The sequence below is a fragment of the Gigantopelta aegis genome, chromosome 10 (genome assembly GCF_016097555.1).
Source record: "Gigantopelta aegis isolate Gae_Host chromosome 10, Gae_host_genome, whole genome shotgun sequence".
Classification (NCBI taxonomy): Eukaryota; Metazoa; Mollusca; class Gastropoda; order Neomphalida; family Peltospiridae; genus Gigantopelta; species Gigantopelta aegis.
Window position 1 is genome coordinate 1,512,402 of NC_054708.1, and position 23,470 is coordinate 1,535,871.

Here is a 23,470-nt window from a genome sequence, read left to right on the forward strand (position 1 = left end):
GGTTTCATCAGTGTCCAAGCAGTCAAAATATCCTGGTCAAATAGTAATATACTTAGTCTAGTCGCTGGTTTCATCAGTGTCCAAGCAGTCAAAATATCCTTGTCAAATAATAATTTACTTAGTCTAGTCGCTGGTTTCATCAGTGCTCAAGCAGTCAAAATATCCTGGTCAAATAGTAATATACTTAGTCTAGTCGTTGGTTTCATCAGTGTCCAAGCAGTCAAAATATCCTGGTCAAATAGTAATATACTTAGTGTAGTCGCTGGTTTCATCAGTGTCCAAGCAGTCAAAATATCCTGGTCAAATAGTAATATACTTAGTGTAGTCGCTGGTTTCATCAGTGTCCAAGCAGTCAAAATATCCTGGTCAAATAGTAATATACTTAGTGTAGTCGCTGGTTTCATCAGTGCCCAAGCAGTCAAAATATCCTGGTCAAATAGTAATATACTTAGTGTAGTCGCTGGTTTCATCAGTGTCCAAGCAGTCAAAATATCCTGGTCAAATAATAATATACTTAGTCTAGTCGCTGGTTTCATCAGTGCCCAAGCAGTCAAAATATCCTGGTCAAATAGTAATATACTTAGTGTAGTCGCTGGTTTCATCAGTGTCCAAGCAGTCAAAATATCCTGGTCAAATAATAATATACTTAGTCTAGTCGCTGGTTTCATCAGTGTCCAAGCAGTCAAAATATCCTGGTCAAATAATAATTTACTTAGTCTAGTCGCTGGTTTCATCAGTGTCCAAGCAGTCAAAATATCCTGGTCAAATAATAATATACCTAGTCTAGTCGCTGGTTTCATCAGTGTCCAAGCAGTCAAAATATCCTGGTCAAATAGTAATATACTTAGTCTAGTCGTTGGTTTCATCAGTGTCCAAGCAGTCAAAATATCCTGGTCAAATAGTAATATACTTAGTGTAGTCGCTGGTTTCATCAGTGTCCAAGCAGTCAAAATATCCTTGTCAAATAATAATTTACTTAGTCTAGTAGCTGGTTTCATCAGTGTCCAAGCAGTCGAAATATCCTTGTCAAATAATAATATACTTAGTCTAGTAGCTGGTTTCATCAGTGTCTAAGCAGTCAAAATATCCTGGTCAAATAGTAATATACTTAGTCTAGTCGTTGGTTTCATCAGTGTCCAAGCAGTCAAAATATCCTGGTCAAATAGTAATATACTTAGTGTAGTAGCTGCTTTCATCAGTGTCCAAGCAGTCGAAATATTCTTGTCAAATAATAATATACTTAGTCTAGTCGCTGGTTTCATCAGTGTCCAAGCAGTCGAAATATCCTGGTCAAATAATAATATACTTAGTCTAGTAGCTGGTTTCATCAGTGTCCAAGCAGTCGAAATATTCTTGTCAAATAATAATATACTTAGTCTAGTAGCTGGTTTCATCAGTGTCTAAGCAGTCGAAATATTCTTGTCAAATAATAATATACTTAGTCTAGTAGCTGGTTTCATCAGTGTCTAAGCAGTCAAAATATTCTTGTCAAATAATAATTTACTTAGTCTAGTAGCTGGTTTCATCAGTGTCTAAGCAGTCAAAATATCCTTGTCAAATAATAATATACTTAGTCTAGTAGCTGGTTTCTAAAGTAGAGGTTTACTAATTGCACATAAGTGTTTTGTGTTGCTTTCCTTTTATTTATCTTTGTGGACTAAAACATTTCAGTCTTTTTTCCTTTACCCTCCTTTTTCTGTTTTTCTTTTACTCTTTTTGTTTATTTTTTCATGCTGGGGTGTTCATTCATTCATTTCATTCATTCATTCATTTCATTCATTCATTCATTCATTTCATTCATTCATTCATTCATTCATTCATTCATTCATTCATTCATTCATTCATTCTTCCATCCATCCATGAACCCATCCATCCATCCATCCATCCATCCATCCATCCATATTTCTTTCTCTTATTAAGTTGTATTTGTGTTTACACAATATTATGAATTAGACAGACTTGCATTCGTGTGTCCCTACATCTGAAATACATTTAACTTATCAACACTGAGAGAACATAGCACTGTGTGTTTATTTTATGATCCATGTTGTGTTGTCTGTACAGAACAAGGCATGTTGATATATATAGTTAGCCTCAGATGTATGTTTTTCTTAGTGTCTTCATCATTTGTTTATCGTTTAGTAATGTGCAAGCATTAATACTGAGAACCTGTGTGATTAGAAAATGATAATTAAAAATATATTTGACTTCTTACTTCAAAGCGAAAATCTAACCTCACTGTATGACAACATCTGATAATCATTTACTAATGTAAGATAGAAAACACAATTACAGTTTTAATAAAGTCATTCTCATTTTACTGTATTATAACATCATTTACTAATGTAAAATAGAAACACAAAGTACTACAGTTTAATACAATTGTGTGTTTTTGCTGAAAGCAAATATAACCAAATGCCTTAATGCAGTAGACAAGTCCTGGCATTATGACTTGAAAATTCAAAATGATGATGAAGCCAAAAAGCAATATGAATCTGTAACGTCACTGTTACCTCAGACAACAGTAAATAAAGCTAATTTGGTATTGGTTCTATTGTAGATTTGTATAAAAAGAACAGTGATTTGGGTATGCAAAAAAACAAATTCTGTTTTTCTTTGTTTGCTTCATGGTGGAAAAGGCTTACAGCTGTTGCATTGGGGATTTGTTGTTGTTGGTCTAAAATGCTTTTTACTAATCAGTTTTGTGACTACACGTGTTTCTACTGCTATAATATTTATGATGACATTTGTTCAAATGTTAACTCCTTATCTTCATAATTTCCTCATGGCCTATGGGGCTAAGGGTGCGTTATTTCCGGTGGTGGTGATAGCCTTGTTTTCAGTAAATATTAAAATCAGTAATAGCTTGATGTTGATGGCAGATTTACGAAATGTTCATGGCAGATTTACAAACCTGCACCACTTGTTTGTGGGGAGTGTTTTTGACAGAAATGCCCGAATTGAGTTTCCAGGGTGAGGATTGACCTAGTCAGTGGACTACTTGCCTGAGGTGCTCACATTGTACCATCAAACCAACTCATTGGTCCCATTCTATTACTAGCTTTTTTAAGTCTCAACCAATGCCCCATGGTATGTGCTATCCTGCCTGTAATCTCTATAGATCCCGTTCGTTAGTGGTGAGTGGTGGCTGCTGTGGTAATTGGACTGATTTACAAAGTTTCCAAAATGCCATTAACTGATTATAGTCTGTCAAGCAAAGGTGGAAGTAATCCTGCCATGGATGAGCAGAGTGATCATGGAATGTGTCGGACTGTTTTTCAGCATTATTTGATATTCACTCTCCATAGTCCTGAAATTGTTTTGATTTCATATTGCTTATCTTTCCAACAAATGTGTTTTATATTAACACGTTTTCATCACAGTATAACACACAAGCTGAATTTTACTTTTTGAATATGCTTAATATATATGTGTGCTGGTAGCTGTCACTGATTTTGTTTTCTGATTTAAAATAGTGTAAACATAAGACATTGTTGAAAGTTAAGTGTTATCTCAATATTTGTATTAATACATTTTTGTTACTGTTCTGTTATATTGTTGTTAATGCTTTAATGTTCTCGTATAAATGATAGCTAAATTAAAAATAATTCATTAATATACATCATTCTCTTTTTAAACAACACATTCATTTTTGTTGTCTACTATTATAGTAATAATGTTAAACATGTTGATGACACAACTCTCTAATGTTGGTGTTCTATCTATCATAGTAATAATGTTAAACATGTTGATGACACAACTCTCTAATGTTGGTGTTCTATCTATCATAGTAATAATGTTAAACATGTTGATGACACAACTCTCTAATGTTGGTGTTCTATCTATCATAGTAATAATGTTAAACATGTTGATGATGCAACTCTCTAATGTTGATGTTCTATCTATCATAGTAATAATGTTAAACATGTTGATGACACAACTCTCTAATGTTGATGTTCTATCTATCATAGTAATAATGTTAAACATGTTGATGACACAACTCTCTAATGTTGGTGTTCTACAAGTTTAGTTAACTCTCTAATGTTCCATGTTCTATCTATCATAGTAATAATGTTAAACATGTTGATGACACAACTCTCTAATGTTGGTGTTCTACAAGTTTAGTTAATCTGTTCCATGTTATATAACCTTTCACCCTTCATCTAAGAACAAGTTAAATTCATTTGGACGATATCTGAAAATTAAAATGACAAATAGTTAATTTGGTATAGTACATCATCCATAATTGTACATTATTAAGTTTCGAGGTTTTTAAAAGCCATTTTATTTATTTGTTGTATTGTTTGTTCTGGTGGGTTAGGCAGTGATTTTTTAGTAAGTGAATTATTATAATTACATTTAAAACGGTACTCGATAACAAGCATCTGTCCCAGCAGGTAACATATACACATAGACTACATGAATATTGGGCCTACAATAACAATGAGGCCATAAGTGAAGGTTGGTTGTAATTCTTTTATTTTAATTGTTGTAAATAGAACTACATATGCAACTACATTATATCAGTTGTGAATTTTACATCCTGAATTACCCTGATCAAGAGTATTCAAAGTTAATCAGCTTTGTGTTTATGTTATGTTGCTTTTCTTCATTAAACCCCCCCCCAATTATTGGAGACATAATAGTGTTATTTGTTTTGGTACAAATAGACCTAGATTTTTACAACAACAAATATGATTATTTATTGTTTTTTGTTTGCACCATTTCAAGTTCATGGTAGGTTGGACATTGGACTGAATTGTAGAATCCGATATTGATTGGTTAATATCATTTGAAGTGTTTTGTTGACACCTGTTGTCATGTGTTTCCATTCGATATATACAGTGATATACTTTATGGACTAGGCACGTTTACCACATGTGTACAATAAAGTTTGCCACATACAGTGTACAATACAGTTGTAATAATTTTTAAAACCCCACAGGGAAATGTTGATGTGCTATAAACATTGTCTTCATTCAACTATTATTAGTCTCCTACTGGCCCAACCGGATGAGATTATAGGTTTTATCTCCATCATTCTGTCCGTGTTTCTGTCCATCTGTCCCTCCAACATGCACTTTTTCTGATGGTTTTTCATAATACCATTGAGATATTCAGCTGAAATTATGTGTACAGCGTATCATGTTCTGTTACATATCAAGTTTGACTTTCTTGACGATTTAACCATTTTTCACAGAGTTCTGGTCCTTGAATTTAGAAGATACAAAAATGTAGGGGACATGTATTGCTTTTGCAGTACTCTGAAAATTCTTATTTAAAATGTGTAACAATATATGTTGGTTATTTCCCTGGATTATAAATATTTTGTCTTGCAGGTGATCTTCTTCGCCCGCTACCCAGCATCGTGGTGGCTGAACACAAGGACAAGGTGATCCAGTGTCGGTGGCATCCATCGCAGTTCTCCTTCGTGACCACCAGCGCAGACAGAACAGTCGTGTGCTGGTCTATGCCCTAATGAACACTTCCTTCCTCTAACGAAATTATTCACTTGTGTTAAAGTTAAAGTTTAAAAGACAAACAAAATCCCCCTACAAAATCTTGTGTTGTTCTCAGAGCCAGTCTTATGAGGATATTTTAACTTTATAGTTCTTCAAATCTGTGGAAATATTTGTCTAGCTTTGCTCAGAGTTGTGTAGTTCCAGTAAATATATATGCAATATACAAACCAAACCCCACAAATATTAAGGTCACAAGAATATTTTGTAGCATAATGTTTTCAGTAAAAATTGTTTACTGTTTTTGTCTTAAATATCCCTGTGTGATCATTTGGATATTGTTCATTATATTTCATTTCTGTACACACCATCAGTTGCATGATCATAGTAATGTATTAAAATGAATGGTTTTAGCAGTAGTATTCATGTGGATTTTAGCTTGGCTAGGCAATGGTTTTCCCTGTGAGTCATTCATTAATCAAAAGACCAGAAGAAATGATTTCATGCCAACAAATTTTCTTCAAGACTGTTGATACATGTAAATACAAAGAAAATGTAATTATTTCACAATGCTTTTAATTATTTCATAATGTTTGTAATTATTTCACAATGTTTGTAATTATTTCACAATGCTTATATGTGTATTTATTATAAGTCAAACAGCATGCTTCTTTATGAATATTAAAGGCTTATTTGTCTAACTTGAAAACAAAATGCCTAGTTGTACTACGTGGTATGTGTGTATTCGCTCACCTGGCCTGAAGGGTCATGACAGCTATTGTTATTTTTTGTGCCAATTCAAAATCCAATATGGCTACCCTGACCTCTGATTGGCTGAGACATTTTCGATTTCTTAAGTTTGACCAGGCAGAACTTGAAAGTTTTGTTATTTTTTTGGCCAATTAAAAATCCAATATGGCCGTTATGTTTCACCAATGAAACCATGCCAATTTCAACCACAATTGGTACGAATGATTCATTCGTGGCCTTGACCAAGTGTTGTTATTTTTTGCAATGATTTGAAATCTAATATGGCTGCCCTAAGCTCTGATTGTTCTCAAGATCCAGCATGTAGATTTCAGTCAAAGCTGGTACAAATGATCCTCTCATGACTGACCAGCAACAGTTTACATCTTCATTAATTCACTAATTATTTATCAGGTGAAAATAGAATTCACAAAATTTCAAGGCATATGCTGTGATAAAAGTGGATCATTTACTGGATCGGGTTTCAATACATACGTGTGCACATCTTTATTTGGTCATTTGCTATGTTGATATCAAATTAGCTGTCACCAAATGATCATCTATGACAAATCATTATTACTAGAATTCACTTTTTAGAGGTGTAGTTAAATACCTGGTGAGTGATTCAGACCCCACGCACCTGTTTGTTTTTAAATAAGAAACCTGTACTAACTAGACTTATCTAGCTTCTGTTCACTGTGATAGTCGCCGCTCTCAGGTGAATACATCAAACATGACCCACATCGTTGTCACAACACCATTAAAATAGTATTTTGTTAAAGGATGATGGTGACTATATGATATATAGAGGCTATTTCACAGTGTGGTTTTTATACAATAATAATTTAATAATACTGCTGTGCAAACATACCTGACAAAGCAATCCTCTCAAAAACCCCACAAACACAAAACAAATTGAACACCAAGTTTAATTTTAACTTGCACTCAACGACTGGACATTGTATGATCATTATTTAGTGTCATATTAATCAGTTTTAGATATTTTATTGTAATTGCACTTCATATCCTTTTTTTTTTTATAGGTACAATTGTTTAAATTACATTTTTTTATTTTTCAAATGCAATCCGATGCATTGGTAATCATAAAACCTAAACACTTAAGAGTGACACTAACCTCAATAATTAAAAAGTAATAAGTTACAAGAGAGATAATTGAATCATAAATCTGTTCACAAAACGATAAATATGATTTCTATAATTTCATTGTAACTAAACTACAGTGAAAATATGACTTTTCACCGAATATCACTTTTATGGTTTCTGTAGATCTATATATTTTGTTACCATGTATATAATAAAATAATATATACAGATTTAAAGATTTTTTACTGTGAATACGTTTGTGAATATATCGGTAGTTGAAACCAATTTACTCTACATTAAATTTACTCTTTTAGTGAGATCTGACATTAGACAATATTATCTAATATTATCCAGTTGACCTTTAATCTGAATAATGATTAAAATATCAACCAGTTGCATTTCTCCTCTAATCCCAGTAGCTTAGTGGTAAAATGTTTACTTGATGTGTGGTTGGTCTGGGATTGATTCCCGTTGGTGGGTTTACTGGGGGGGTGGGGGTGGGGGCTATTTCTTGTTCCAGCCAGTGCTCTACAACTGGCGTAATAAAGACTGGTATGTACTATCCTGTCTGTGGGATATAAAAGATCCCTTGATGCTAATCCGATAGAGAAGCCCTTTACATGGTGGCAATGGGTTTCCTCTTATTTGTGTGGTCCAATATGTCCGATGCTATATAAATGTAATTAAAAATTGTGTTAGTGCATCGTTAAATAAAACATTTCTTCCTTCCTTTAAGACGCTACTAGAATGATTGACCGTCCCTACCAAGAACAAATAAAACAAAACCAACAAGGTCTTCAACTGGTTGGCAAATGATGCTATGTTAAAGTTTTATTCCCAACCAGTTTTGTGTTGTGATAAGAATAGAAGTCGGTAGATTGATCTTTGTGTAATTGCTTACAGACCCAGGAATGTCCACATCAGAGTGTGGACTCAAATCTAATTTTGAAGAGTAACTTTGATGAGATTGAAGACTGTACAGTACATTGTTTGTTGCTCACTTCGCTCGTAACACAAGCAGAAATGATGTTCTTCACCCAGCATGAAGCTCAATATCACTAACATGTTCATTATGTGTGTTTTTAAAACATACTTGCTATTAAAATCATGCAGTTTTTCGTCTCTTTTCATTTGCTGCAATAATACTGGAATTTTGATGCTGGTGTTATAACTAATATGCACCTGCCACTTGTGTAATATTTGCTGTATTTCATCTGTTGTAATATTCATCTGTGTGTGATCTCACTCATCGTCATGTTATTTCTGGCTGTGTTGAAGTAACACTGGTTCGGGTACTGATGTTTTGTCACAATATTATTCCCACATGTTTTGACTGCTGTCTTTTCCCATCACAACTCATTTGGTGCCTCCCTGTCTATTAAATACAACTGTATTGTCACCATCTTCAGTTCTCGTGTTTGTTTTTGTCAGAGGTTGTGTCTGTTTGTTTTCTCATGGTTTCGTGTGTTTATTGTTTGTTCAATTATTGAATGCCAGATACATGTACTAGAAGATTTTCTGTTATATTTAAAGTATTTTTGCTATTAGTTTTATTGAGTTTAGTATTATTTGTATTGTGCTATGTACAATGTATTTATTATACATGGATGTCTCACCGAAACATTTTTAAATAATGTATCTCTACAACATGTGGGTTGCCATCATTTATTACAGTATTGTACCACATTTTATTTACATGACAGAGTATTTTGTCTCCTTATTTTATGATTTCTGTCTAAGAGGTTTGTTTCTTCGGTTATAGTCTTCCCTGTTTTCTTTGTGTGAACATAACAATAACTCAGCTGCTGTTGATGTCAATGTCAAATATTTAAAAATATAATTGCAATGTAGTATGTAACTGATTTACATTTCCAATCATGAGTTTTCGTTTGTATGTTAAAATGATCAGTTATACAACAGGGCCCCGTCCATGAAGCGATCTTAGCCCTAAGATCACCTAAAATGCATAGTTAAGATTGCTTTGTGGAACGGGGCCCATATCAACAATCCCTTGAATAATCGCAGTGGTACAGTTTTTCCTTGAGATTTACGTGGGCTTGTACCAGCTAAAGCTTAAGAAAAATATTACAGGAAATAATTAGATAAACAGGTGAAAGCTTATGAGCTTGTGTTATTATATTGTGTAGCAAATTGCACCAAAATTAGTTAAAATACACTTACTTTCAAACACAATTTCACCATAAACATTTTCACTGACCACAGCTTGCCTTGTATTATACCTGGCCCTGTACTTAAAACACTTTCAGGGTCTTTCATGACAATTTTATTATTATATTATTAAACTTAGAACATATGAACATTTCTTTTCTGCAATGCCTCAAGATATTAAGCTGAACTTTTATCATGTACTATTACAGATCAAGTGTGACTTTCATGGCAATTTACCCATTTTGACAGAGTTATGGCCCTTGACCTTAAGAGATATGAAAATTTGTTTTCCAGAATTTTACCCTGCAATGCCTAAAGATATTAAGCTGAAATTGTGTCATGTACTGTTACAGATCAAGTGTGACTTTCTTGGCAATTTACCATTTTTAACAATTTGGGCATCTGAATTGAATCATAGTTCCAGCCTATTTTATATTTAACTTGTGGATTATAAGAGAGGCCAAACATGTTCAATACATAGGATACTGAGATGTTCCCAGCTGGGCTAATCTGCGAGCATGAACAAACATGTATGGATATTAATAATTGGTTTTTATTGGTTCAGCAGTGCTCACTCTTAGATTTATTGTTATACTTATAAACTGTCTGATCATGAAATTAACTCTTATATTTATTATTATATGTATAAGTTGCCAAGTACTTGTTTGTGTTTGTTCATTTATATATAATGTATTGCCATATTAGGATCTCATTTGGTTTTTGAGTTTTTACTGCTAAGTGTTTTGCATGCTTCGGTTTGTGATCTCTGTTTTTCTTTGCTTAATCATAAAATATTTATGGACATTGCTTTTTTTTGTAAGTATTAATCTTTCAAATTACTATCGTTTTACTATTTACATAAATAACTACATATTCTATATTGCATTTAATATACAGGTTTTAAAATGTAAACTTGAATAAAAATTAATGGTGTTTGCAGCCCATTTTTAAATATCTGTACAGAAAAGAACCTCTCTAATATGGATACCTCTTAAACCTGGACTTTTTACTTGTTCTAGAAGGTGTCCGGTTTAGAGGAGTGTCACTGTACATTGTTTTCACTTGGGATTTACTACATTTAAGTTTTGTTCTCTGAATGTAACACCAGTATTAACAATGTAAGCTTCTTTTAGCACGTACCGGTATGCATTTATGTTGTGTAGTGTGTCATAAAGTAAATGTCTGGTTGGAACAACAATGAAGATGACCTGTTATATTCACAGTTGAAGAATACAAATCTTTATTGTATATTACCGGTATGTAACGTGTATAGTCTACATCAACTGTGTGTTAATGTTACATGAAAATAGTAGAAATGTCTTTACCATTATGTATGTGCATCACTTTGACGAAGTCACTTGTATTTTAAATATACTCAACAACATTAATGAAGGGCCAGCAGACATTTTGGAAGTTTTTATCACAGATGAATTATAACAATTTTTAAGATAAAATCTTACCAGTGATATATATGAAAATCTTGCACACAGTTAAGTGCTTTTATTTCATGAGTTTATGTTGTTTGTAATCATACTTGTCATTTTGTTCATGCTAAATTGTAGTTTAAATTATAAACTTAATAAACATAGCACAACCTTACAAAGGAGAGAAGTTGTATTTCATGTTTTGACCGGCATCGGTGGCGTCGTGGTTAGGCCATCGGTCTACAGGCTGGTAGGTACTGGGTTCGGATCCCAGTCGAGGCATGGGATTTTTAATCCAGATACAGACTCTAAACCCTGATTGAGTGCTCCGCAAGGCTCAGTGGGTAGGTGTAAACCACTTGCACCGACCAGTGATCCATAACTGGTTCAACAAAGGCCATGATTTGTGCTATCCTGCCTGTGGGAAGCGCAAATAAAAGATCCCTTGCTGGCTGTGGAAAAAGAGTAGCCTATGTGGCGACAGCGGGTTTCCTCTTAAAAACAGTGTTAGAATGACCATATGTTTGACATCCAATAGCCAATGATAAGAAAAAAAATCAATGTGCTCTAGTGGCATCATTAAAGAAAACAAACTTTACTTTATTTCATGTTACCGTAGTGAAAGAAAACAAACTTTACTTTATTTCATGTTACCGTAGTGAAAGAAAACAAACTTTACTTTATTTCATGTTACCGTAGTGAAAGAAATCAAACTTTACTTTATTTCATGTTACCGTAGTGAAAGAAAACAAACTTTACTTTATTTCATGTTACCGTAGTGAAAGAAAACAAACTTTACTTTATTTCATGTTACCGTTGTGAAAGAAAACAAACTTTACTTTAATTCATGTTACCGTAGTGAAAGAAAACAAACTTTACTTTATTTCATGTTACCGTAGTGAAAGAAAACAAACTTTACTTTATTCCGTAGTGAAAGAAAACAAACTTTACTTTATTTCATGTTACCGTAGTGAAAGAAAACAAACTTTACTTTATTCCGTAGTGAAAGAAAACAAACTTTACTTTATTTCATGTTACCGTAGTGAAAGAAAACAAACTTTACTTTATTTCATGTTACCGTAGTGAAAGAAAACAAACTTTACTTTATTTCATGTTACCGTAGTGAAAGAAAACAAACTTTACTTTAATTCATGTTACCGTAGTAAAAGAAAACGAACTTTACTTTATTTCATATTACCGTAGTGAAAGAAAACAAACTTTACTTTATTCCGTAGTGAAAGAAAACAAACTTTACTTTATTTCATGTTACCGTAGTGAAAGAAAAATGCCGGAATATCTACTGACCCTTACTTCATTTTGCTGAGTATACAGTCAAACAAGCTTGCATTGTTTTCTCTTGTCTGTGCTCTGTGTGTAGCTGTACAGGTGTGTTAATGTTGTTTTTTTTGGTCTGTGTTCTGTGTGTAGTTGTACAGGTGTGTTAATTTTTTTTTTTTTTGTCTGTGTTCTGTGTGTAGCTGTACAGGTGTGTTAATTTTGTTGTTTTTTGTCTGTGTTCTGTGTGTAGCTGTACAGGTGTGTTAATTATTTTTGATAAAATATCACTCTGGGTTTAACCAGACCATTGCCAGGCCTAATTATAGTCAAAACATTTGTTATGCGATGTTTTGTTATGTGATGTTTTAAGCTTAAACAGTATTTAAAAATATTGATAATCTTCGAACAAGAAACCCAACAACATTTCAACTTATTTTTGTGCTTTTATCAAATTAAGGTTCAAGCACCCTGTCCTGGGCACACCCCTCGGTTATCTGGGCTGTCTGTTCAGGACAGTGGGTTAGTTGTTAGTGGTTAGTGAGAGAGAAGAGGGTGTAGTGGTCTTACACCTAACAACTGAGTCGTTAAAACTTTCTTTGAGTGGGAGCCGGTACCGGGCTGCGAACCCTGTACCTACCAGCCTTTAATCTGATGGCTTAACCACGACACCACCGAGGCCGATACCCAACAGCAACGCTTAATAGTTATGCTATTCAACAGCAGGCCAAAGTTTGATATGGTTTTGTTTTATAAAACCATTCACTATTTGTAGGTTGTTGTTTTTATTCAACTAAATATGCATTTTATGGATTATGTTACTGTACAATTAATGACTGACATTTGTATTTCAATTGTTGTTTCACTTTATCAACACATGTACAAAATAATGAATACACAGTTTAAATAAGGATATACATGTTATGTGCAGCTTTTGTAACCTTGTGTATGTTAAAGCAAAATTACTTTGGATAAATGTTGGCTATTTTCACTTGTTAAAATTACAATGTAGGTTCACGTCAACAGTTGAATAATTGTTTAGTGTTTCTCTCAGAATTAAGTTGACATGGATGACGAATACTTGAATCAATGCAAGTCAAACTCCCAGAGGGTGCCCAGTGCTACAGACCTCCTTCGTGGACCTTTCATCACCATAGTCAGGAGAGGGACGTAGCCCAGTGCTACAGACCTCCTTCGTGGACCTTTCATCACCATAGTCGGGGGGAGGGACGTAGCCCAGTGCTACAGACCTCCTTCGTGGGCCTTTCATCACCATAGTCGGGGGAGGGACGTAGCCCAGTGCTACAGACCTCCTTTGTGGACCTTTCATCACCATAGTCGGGGGAGGGACGTAGCCCAGTGCTACAGACCTCCTTCGTGGACCTTTCATCACCATAGTCGGGGGAGGGACGTAGCCCAGTGCTACAGACCTCCTTCGTGGACCTTTCATCACCATAGTCGGGGGAGGGACGTAGCCCAGTGCTACAGACCTCCTTCGTGGACTTTTCATCACCATAGTCGGGGGAGGGACGTAGCCCAGTGCTACAGACCTCCTTCGTGGACCTTTCATCACCATAGTCGGGGGAGGGATGTAGCCCAGTGCTACAGACCTCCTTCCTGGACCTTTCATCACCATAGTCGGGGGAGGAAGGTAGCCCAGTGCTACAGACCTCCTTCCTGGACCTTTCATCACCATAGTCGCGGGAGGGACGTAGCCCAGTGCTACAGACTTCCTTCGTGGACCTTTCATCACCATAGTTGGGGGAGGGACGTAGCCCAGTGCTACAGACCTCCTTCCTGGACCTTTCATCACCATAGTCGGGGGAGGGAGGTAGCCCAGTGCTACAGACCTCCTTCGTGGACCTTTCATCACCATAGTCGGGGGAGGGACGTAGCCCAGTGCTACAGACCTCCTTCCTGGACCTTTCATCACCATAGTCGGGGGAGGGACGTAGCCCAGTGCTACAGACCTCCTTCGTGGACCTATCATCACCATAGTCGGGGGAGGGACGTAGCCCAGTGCTGCAGACCTCCTTCCTGGACCTTTCATCACCATAGTCTGGGGAGGGACGTAGCCCAGTGCTAAAGGACTCACTTATGTGCGGTCAGTCTAGGATTAGTCCCTGTCAGTGGACCCATTGGGTAATTTCTTGTTCCAGCCAGTGCACCACGACTGGTATATCAAAGGCCATGATATGTGCTATTGTGTCTGGGATGGTGCATATAAAAGATCCCTTGCTACCAATGGAAAAATATACTGGGTTTCCTCACTCGGACTATATGTAAAAATTACCAAATATTTGACATCCAATAGGTGATGATCAAACAAAACTAATTTTAACTTTCAGTACAGGCAGCAGCCTTTTAGAATGTATGATCCAGGTAGGGATATTTACGTGGACAGTTCAGGGTCAGACCAGTTGTCTGGAGGAAGTACTGATCTTTGGTTAAAGTGTTTTGAAAACTAGCTAAGGTCTGAAATGCATTTTCATTCTGGTTGTCTCTATCATAACAGGTCATAACCTCTTCTTTTTTTATCTGTATTTTTGTTCCAAAGTAAAGAAAACATGAATCTTATTTTTTTTGAAATTTATTAACAATTTATTCACTTTGAATTCCATTAGTTGTTGTGTCTGTCAAAATTATCAATGTGGTGAATATTTCAGCCCATTTTGACATCTATCACAAAAAATATTCATGTTTAAAAAGTCTGCATTTCTTTTGTTGTGCAGTATATATTGAGCAATTATTCTGTTCTTCTGGTGGGATATAGCTCAGTTGTAGAGTACTCCCATGAGATGTCAAGGGCTGTAGGATCAATCGCCCTCCGTGGAATCAGGTTTTCCTGTGACAACCAGTGCACCACAACTGGTAATTACTAGGCCATGGTATGTGTTGTCCTGTCGGGGAAATGTGGGTGTAGAAGATCTCTTGTTGCTTTTCAGTAGGAGTGGCATGTGTGATGGCAGCAGGTTTCTTCTCTAACACCAAACCACTTGTCACGGTCAACCATATATTAAACAAGTAGCATTTGTCAGTGGGTTCCCCTCTCTCTCCATGTCACATGTCAAACATAACCATATGTTAAACAACAAGTAAAGTTTAAAATGTGCTCATGTGTCGTTGAACTATTTTATTTTTTTCTGTTTAATATAGGCTTTTTCATTTTAATTCTAACCTAGAAGAAGAATAACAATTTTTTTTTTTTTTTTTTTTAAATGATCAATAGTTGGTTAAAGAAAACAAATATGGGATTATCAGTTCTTTAGTATAGTATATTAAATTATGGATGTCGGTTTACACAGTAAACTAAAATTGAATTAATTTTATTTGTCCTTTAGTTAAACATGTTTGTATCATTGCTAGTTAATACATGTATTTTATCATATGCTTGGCGATCGTAAGTTAACATTGTCAGAGTTGTTTTCCAAGCTTTGTGGTTAATGCTTTGAATAATATATATGTAGCATTTACTGTTCTAATATTGTGATATACACATGTCTGTAAGCTCTGTGTTGTGTGTTTGTGCTACATGAGATAATTAAGTATATCCTATTAAGTTTTCCTTCATGTTCTAGTCATAATACTTAGTAAAATAAATAGTAGAATCTCAGTTGTTGTTTGTCTTTTGTTGTTGGTTCAGCCAGTTTCCCCTCGATTTTCTCTGCATAATTGATACAGTGAAAATTGTCGACAACTTTGAGGGTGTCAAGCTTGATGTCTAAAAGATAGAGTTATTTGACATGCTACTCTAAAGAGTGTTACTCTAAATAATGTTTTCTGTCAGTATGTCCCAATTTCTTTATGTTGCATTTCTGTTCATTACAGGGGATGTAGCTCATTGGTAGAGTGCTCGCCTAATGTGGTCTGGGATCGATGCCTGTTAGTGGGCACATTGAGCTATTTATCATTCCCTACAGTGCACCATGACTGGTATATTAAAAGCTTTGGTATGTGCTATCCTGTCTGGAATGGTGCAAATGGAAAAATGTAGCAGACTATGTCAGAATTACCAAATATTTCTCATCCAATAGCCGATAATAAATTTAAATTAATGAGCTCTAGTGGTGTCGTGAAACAAAAAACAAATTTCTGTTAGTCACCAACATGTAAGTCGGCTGTCATCAGCACTTAAAAATGTGATGAAACACGCTTGGACATTTGTGGTTTTTTAACATCATGAAGTGCATCAGACTTCACAATTTAATCTCTACTATAAGGAATGCAGGTTTGAACACCACGCATTTTGTTATTTTTACCTTTATTTGTAAAAAATAACAATTTATCAATCCATTATTTAATATATACATCATTAATTTGAACTGGCTACCACTTGGTGGTATCCTCAAGAATCTCTAGTGGAGGGGGAGGGGGGGTTAAAAAGTAAACAAAAAGTAATATGCATGAACTATTTTGATCTCAACAAAATACAAAATGTCATTTCTGTCGAAGAATAATTGGTAGACGTGCAAAATATGTCTAACCTGTTTGTCATTTTTCAATTTTGGCAATGTCCGACAAATGTTTATGAAAGTCAGAGCCCTCACAGAAGCTTTGGCTAGTGCCCTATGTATTATAGTAATACAGTGGAGAATTTCCACCAGCCCAGACCAAAAATTCACTAGCCTTGACCGAGGGAATTTGACAAACCCTGATTTTGGATTTGCTTGCCTGAGGTGCTTGTGTTTTAGGATCAAATCATCTCAGTGGACTCTATCTCTGATTGTTTTTTCCCCATCTCGACCAGTGGCCGTGACTGGTATATTAAAGGTGATGGTATGTGCTGTCCTGTCTTGTGAAAGTGTGTATAAAATGGGGGAAATGTAGCAGTTTACTCTGAGACTTTGTGTCAAACATTACCAAATGGTTGACATACAATAGTCCATGATTAATAAATCAATGTGTTCGAGTGGTGTTGGTAAGCAAAACAAACAACTTTTTCTTCCAATTTTAAAGGGGTGGAGGAAATGTTTTCTACTAGTGAATTAGATTATTTGGTTGTAACTTTATTATTAAATAAAATAATTTTAGTACAAACACAGCATTATTCACCTTTCATAAAGCCGTTTTTAACAAGAAATAAATTTAGACTTGGAAGTTTTTGTTTTGTTTTTCCTAAATCTGTAAACATTTTGATCCCTACAGACATTGGAGGAAAATAAGATAAACTTCACAAAGAAGACAAACATGGCGGCGCCCATGAATTGGTGTTCTCGTGTAGGACTTTGGAAACAAATTTGTGTGGATCGTTCATTTGCTTCACGTATGCTTCCTACTTTTAACAAACAAACACGAACATTTCCTTTCAGGTATTTGTCAAATAGCGCAAAGCAAAATCCGTTGAAGACAAAATGGAGGCGAGTGGTGTGGGCTACGGGAGCGGCCGTGACCGGAACGGTAGTGGCGGCCTTCCTTTCATTTGACAGGTGGAGAGTGTACGCGGACAACGTCACGAGACCATCAGTCAAAGTTACTAGGCGAGTAAGTTACCCACTTTTCACTGTAAACTCTTTTCTTACATCCAATAGCTGATGATTAATAAATCAATGTGCTCTAGTGGTATCGTTAAACAACAATTTAAAAAAAAGAAGTTGTGCAATGATTAGACCTGTGAAGTAGACAAGAAAGACAATGTGTTTCTTTGTTAGGTTTATTTGATAATTAAAAATCATTTAATGTAATCCTTAAAAGAAACTGCATACATTAGGATAAGACCAAGTAGGGATAAAATATATTTGCATGCAGAGAGAAATATATACACAATGAGTCGGATGACCATTTTTGACTAGCATAATAATAATGCAAAACGCAAAAGTGGGGGGGGGGGGCACCCCCCCCCCCCTAAAATGGACCTGCGAGAATACTTAATATAATGCTTACAAGTACATTTTAAATTTAAAACACAATTTTGGTATGAAGTCACTATTATGCAACTTTGAGATAGCACAATACATGTTTTGTTTTTGTATTAGGTTTAACTAGTTTATAAGTCATACAACATTACAATGGATAAAATACAAAAGTCTTTCTCCAACTTTAATAAAGCTAAGATAAGTTGTTTTGTTTTAGATTCAGATTGACACCGACTCCTCTGGTCTTAAACTGACACTGTTCCAGTATCAGACCTGTCCGTTCTGCTGTAAAACACGCGCCTTTCTCGACTACTACGGTTTCTCCTACGATGTTGTTGAGGTGAACTCCGTCTTCAGGACAGAGCTGAAATGGACCAAGTACCGAAAGGTTCCCGTCCTGGTGTGCGATGGAGTCGGAGAGGATGGATTCTTGGTAAGTAAATGAAGTACTGAAAGGTTCCCGTCCTGGTGAGTCGGAGAGGATGGATTCTTGGTAAGTAAACGAAGTACCGAAAGGTTCCCGTCCTGGTGATATCTCAAGTGGTATCGGTTATTAATCAAAACAAACTAGGTTTTGTAAATCTAATATTAACTTTTGTACACAAATTGTAACCAAATTAGCCAGTTGCTAATTATTACAAGTTTCTACAATATTTAATATTGGACTAATAAAATGTTACACAGAAGATATCTGGAAACTGGCTGAAACTAAATTCTTTCCAGTGTGTGCCCTGAGTTTATTAGTATTTTAAAGTGTTGTTTGTCAATTCACCAAAGGTATACGGCTCGTTGAATATGTCAGATATATTGCATTTCAACTAGCAAATGCAAGACTTGGCATGTTTTAGGAGTCTTTATTATTTTGCATTTTATTTTTAGTTTGGCTAAGTTACCATTTGAAAATTAATTTGTAAAAATGTCATTTGCAGTATATGTTTGAATACTACAACAAAACTGTCCACTTTGTTGTTTTTTCAGCAAATCAATGATTCCTCGGTCATTATTAGTTTTCTGGAGTCACATCTCATTGATCCACATTTACCTCTCGATGTGCTCTTGTCGTACTATCCGTGTCTAGAAACAAAAGAAGGACGAAAAACGGTGTACGAGTTCCTCAACAAGTACTTTGTCATGTTTCCAGAAAAAGAGGCGACCAAAACAACCTCAGCAGAAAGAAGGTATTATAGTCCAAACCAAATTGTTAGCAACTATGATAAATTACTCTCCTACCTTTAATTACCGTTAGATTTTCTCAACTTTTTGTCGAAACATAAATCGTGAAACAACCATTACAGTGACACAAATTCCACATACGAGACTGTAACGATATCACCGATATCGACTTCGCCGAGTTCGCATAGGGCAAGATACATGCAGTTTTTCACTGTCTGCCATTTTTGTGGAATACTCTTCAAGAGAGGTGGAAGCCTCCTGAGTATGTGACGTAATTGATCTGACGTCATGATGAGTGTCATACCTTAGTGCCTTAGATTACGTCATATTGACCCACCCGTCTTGAAGAGTATTCCATAAACAAGCAAAACAGCAGAAAATTTAATGTACTTTGCCCTATGCAATCTCAGCGAAGGCAAAATTTGGAGGAAATCTAATGGCAATTAAAGGTAGGATAGTAATTTATCGTACTTGTTAACAATTTGGTTCAGACTTTACATTTTTTAAATAATCTACAATATAAAGAAGACATTAGCTAATTTTAAGACAATCTACAATATAAAGAAGACATTAGCTAATTTAAAAACAATGTGACATGAAAGAAGACATTAGCTAATTTTAAGACAATCTAACATATAAAGAAGACATTAGCTAATTTTTAGACAATCTAACATATAAAGAAGACATTAGCTAATTTTTAGACAATCTAACACATAAATCTGAATGACGGAACTGCAATACTTGATCAGTACTGCCACCACAGTTGTCAAGTCTGTCACTTCAACATGAGTACTGCCACCACAGCTGTCAAGTCATCACTTCGTCTAAAACATGAGTACTGCCACCACAGCTGTCAAGTCATCACTTCATCTAAAAAATGAGTACTGCCACCACAGCTGTCAAGTCATCACTTCATCTAAAACATGAGTACTGCCACCACAGCTGTCAAGTCTGTCACTTCATCTAAAACAATTATCATATTATTTTTACACACTTGTATTGAAACAAGTCCGGGCCAGCACTTGGCAACTTCGCAGATTACTAATTTTAAAAACATTTGGTGAATTTTATTTTAATTTGGTGAAATTATTTTGTGTAATACCGTACTTGAAATGTTGTTAGAAAATAACTGAGTTTCTACAATTTTCGAAGTTTAATAGATAATTAGGTGACATTTTCTGCACACCCAGAGTTATCCCTGCAAGTTGTTTGACATATTTTCAGCAAGGAGAGAAAATGGCGCCAGTGGACGGACGATGTGTTGGTTCATGTGCTGTCCCCGAACATCTACCGGTCACCGTCAGAGGCTTTACAGTCGTTTAATTACTTCTCCGAGGTCGGCGACTGGGACAACGTCTTCTCCACCGCGGAGCGCATGACGGTCATCTACGTCGGGTCAGCGGCCATGTTGATCATCGGCTGGATGCTCAAAAAAAAGTATGCTTATACTAAGTCTAGTTCTAATAGAGGTTTTGTTAGTTGATGCTCAAGAAGAAATATGCTTGTACTAAGTCTAGTTCTGATAGAGGTTTTTGTTCTTTGACGTGTGGATTCTGTCTGGGTACCCACTTTCAACTATTTCAATTAATAAAAGAACCCACACGAATTACACAGAATTAATTTTGAATTTCTTTCACCTTTTTGTAGTGACCATTCTCCTGTTGTACTTTACTTTGGTTCTAAACACCCAGGTAATAAAACCCCCAAATATTCCAAACAACTATTTGAGATCATCCTTTTGATGATAGGCCATCGGTCCACAGGCTGGTAGGTACTGGGTTCGGATCCCAGTCGAGGCATGGGATTTTTAATCCAGATACCGACTCCAAACCCTGAGTGAGTGCTCCGCAAGGCTCAGTGGGTAGGTGTAAACCACTTGCACAGACCAGTGATCCATAACTGGTTCAACAAAGGCCATGGTTTTTGCTATCCTGCCTGTGGGAAGCGCAAATAAAAGATCCCTTGCTGCTAATCGGAAGAGTAGCCCATGTAGTGTCGACAGTGGGTTTCCTCTCAAAATCCGTGTGGTCCTTAACCATATGTCTGACGCCATATAACTGTAAAATAAAATGTGTTCAGTGCATCGTTAAATAAAACATTTCTTTCTTTTTTCCTTTTGATGATATTAATGGGTTTAAAACATTCCTTTCAGACTTTAATCAGGGTAATTTGTTTTATCCGAGTCAGTTGATGCAATAAGGTCATCTAACAAATTGTATATTCAATACAGCCAAAATGTTTATTCCATGTAAAGTTGTTACACATCGACCTAATGATAAACCCTTCATGAATGGAAATAATATTGGACACAAATAATTCCTTGCAACTACTTTTAAGTTTTAATTTTATGCAGCTATGCTGTGTAGTTTAAAGTGCACCTTGTCCATGTGTATTGAGATTAACATAATGTGTTTATTTTTCCAGATACCATTTGAAAGATGATGTCCGTCAGTCGCTGTACGACGCTGGCAATGAATGGACTGCAGCAGTCGGACAGGACAAGTTTCTAGGTGGAGACAAGCCCAATCTTGCTGATCTGGTATGATGTCAATCATTAAATGTCATATAACCTTTTTATACAAATAATCTTATTTTCAAATTTGATTCCAGTATTTAAAAAGATACCCTATTTTGCTGTAAAAATAAACATTTTGGACAGTAATGCTTATCGGTTAATGTAAAAGCCAGGTATGATATATATACCACATATAAACGTACACAAGTTGTGTCAGCTTGATATTAAAACATTTCACTTCCATTTATTTAGTACTGTTCCACTAGTACATCCAGATAAATTCATTCTTGTTGTCTGCTTAATATAGAAACATTTCACTTTTATTTATTTTCGCACTGCCACCCTTACGTCCGACGTCTTAACCACTAAACTACTGATGCAAGTGTGTATATATATCAAAACATTCATCAAGTCATTCTTAAATATGTTGACTGAATGTTTCATTTATTTGATTTTTCATTTTGATATAAAATAAAAAGCAGAAATTATGGGGTTTAAAAAGAAAAAATTGTGCAGATTTATTTTATTTCGTGTTTATTGTAACTTGCCATTAGTAATAGTGTTACTCAGTTTTGTAACATTCTGTTACACTTTGTTTTCTTCTAGTCTGTGTATGGAACTCTACATGCTATTGAAGGGTGTGAGGCGTTCGAGGACTTGCTGAATAACACACAGATTGGAAGATGGTATTTTCGAACCAAGGAGGCAGTCACATCGCACGCTGGAGCCAATATGAAAATAACAGATTGACAAAAGCACAAAATTATTCCACCGGTTTTTGGCAGTTCATGGACTATGCTTACTTTAGAGGGTTGTTAACCTAATCACAAAACTATTTGCAAAGCCTTGTTTGTTTGTCTAAAAGATACGATTGGTGAATACTTGTTTAGTTTTTTTATCAAGATGAGCAAGTGACTGGGCTTTGTTCACTTCATCATTATATTAAACAATTTACATAATGCAGTCAGAAATTACTTACATCTTACAAGTTAAAGTTTGTTTTGTTTAACATCACCACTAGAGTACATTGATTTATTAATTATCAACTATTGGATGTTACATATTTGGTAATTGTGACGCAAGAGAGGAAACACGCTACATTTATCCATTAGTAGCAAGGGGTCCTCTATATGAAGTATCCCACAGAGAGGATAGTATAATATACCACAGCCTTGGATATACCAGTCGTGGTGCATTGACTGGAATGAGAAATAGCCCAATGGGCCCACAGATTGTAATAAATCCTAGACCGACTGCATCAGACGAGCGATTTACCACTGGGCTACATCCCACACCAACCATCTTACTCCAGTGACAGCCTCATAACCATGCCTGGTACCAGAGTCTTACTGCAGTGACAGCCTCATAACCATGCCTGGTACCAGAGTCTTACTGCAGTGACAGCCTCATAACCATGCCTGGTACCAGAGTCTTACTGCAGTGACAGCCACATAACCATGCCTGGTACCAGAGTCTTACTCCAGTGACAGCCTCATAACCATGCCTGGTACCAGAGTCTTACTGCAGTGACAGCCTCATAACCATGCCTGGTACCAGAGTCTTACTGCAGTGACAGCCACATAACCATGCCTGGTACCAGAGTCTTACTCCAGTGACAGCCTCATAACCATGCCTGGTACCAGAGTCTTACTCCAGTGACAGCCTCATAACCATGCCTGGTACCAGAGTCTTACTGCATTAACACTGAAACCTAATGTCACCGCTCTTGTAAGCCTGGAATAACACATTGAT

The 23,470-nt window shown here is 35.8% G+C and overlaps 3 protein-coding genes across 5 annotated transcripts in view; 2 read left to right on the top strand and 1 right to left on the bottom strand.

The window, feature by feature from the left end:
* LOC121383365 (WD repeat-containing protein 47-like) overlaps positions 1 to 7,794 on the top strand; it is a 59,016-nt gene extending 51,222 nt beyond the window's left edge. For 2 of the 3 annotated variants that reach the window (XM_041513349.1, XM_041513351.1), the window contains 2 exons: positions 2,561 to 2,587; positions 5,340 to 7,794. In XM_041513349.1, coding sequence (XP_041369283.1) covers positions 2,561 to 2,587; positions 5,340 to 5,479 — 167 coding nt within the window. In that variant the 3' untranslated portion in view covers positions 5,480 to 7,794. The remainder of the gene's footprint in view (positions 1 to 2,560; positions 2,588 to 5,339) is intronic. The other variant, XM_041513350.1, reaches the window with a different exon arrangement.
* Positions 7,795 to 13,274: 5,480 nt separating this feature from the next.
* LOC121382830 (proline-rich protein 4-like) lies at positions 13,275 to 14,234 on the bottom strand. The gene has a single exon (XM_041512456.1). The coding sequence runs from the start codon at positions 14,232 to 14,234 to the stop codon at positions 13,275 to 13,277; it is 960 nt and encodes a 319-aa protein (XP_041368390.1).
* A 3,128-nt stretch (positions 14,235 to 17,362) lies between these two features.
* On the top strand, positions 17,363 to 22,681 carry LOC121384580 (prostaglandin E synthase 2-like). The gene is made up of 6 exons (XM_041515036.1): positions 17,363 to 17,659; positions 18,248 to 18,463; positions 19,009 to 19,208; positions 20,428 to 20,640; positions 21,628 to 21,742; positions 22,325 to 22,681. The coding sequence occupies exons 1-6, from the start codon at positions 17,366 to 17,368 to the stop codon at positions 22,466 to 22,468; spliced, it is 1,182 nt and encodes a 393-aa protein (XP_041370970.1). The 5' UTR covers positions 17,363 to 17,365; the 3' UTR covers positions 22,469 to 22,681.
* Positions 22,682 to 23,470: the final 789 nt, after the last annotated feature.

Bases quoted from the DNA above. Each gene is read 5' to 3' on its own strand.
- LOC121382830 (XM_041512456.1), bottom strand. From the start codon at position 14,234: ATGGTGATGAAAGGTCCAGGAAGGAGGTCTGCAGCACTGGGCTACGTC.
- LOC121384580 (XM_041515036.1), top strand. From the start codon at position 17,366: ATGGCGGCGCCCATGAATTGGTGTTCTCGTGTAGGACTTTGGAAACAA. The intron at 17,660-18,247 runs GTAAGTTACCCA...GTTTTGTTTTAG, and splicing joins CAGTCAAAGTTACTAGGCGA to ATTCAGATTGACACCGACTC. The intron at 20,641-21,627 runs GTATGCTTATAC...TTATTTTTCCAG, and splicing joins GGCTGGATGCTCAAAAAAAA to ATACCATTTGAAAGATGATG.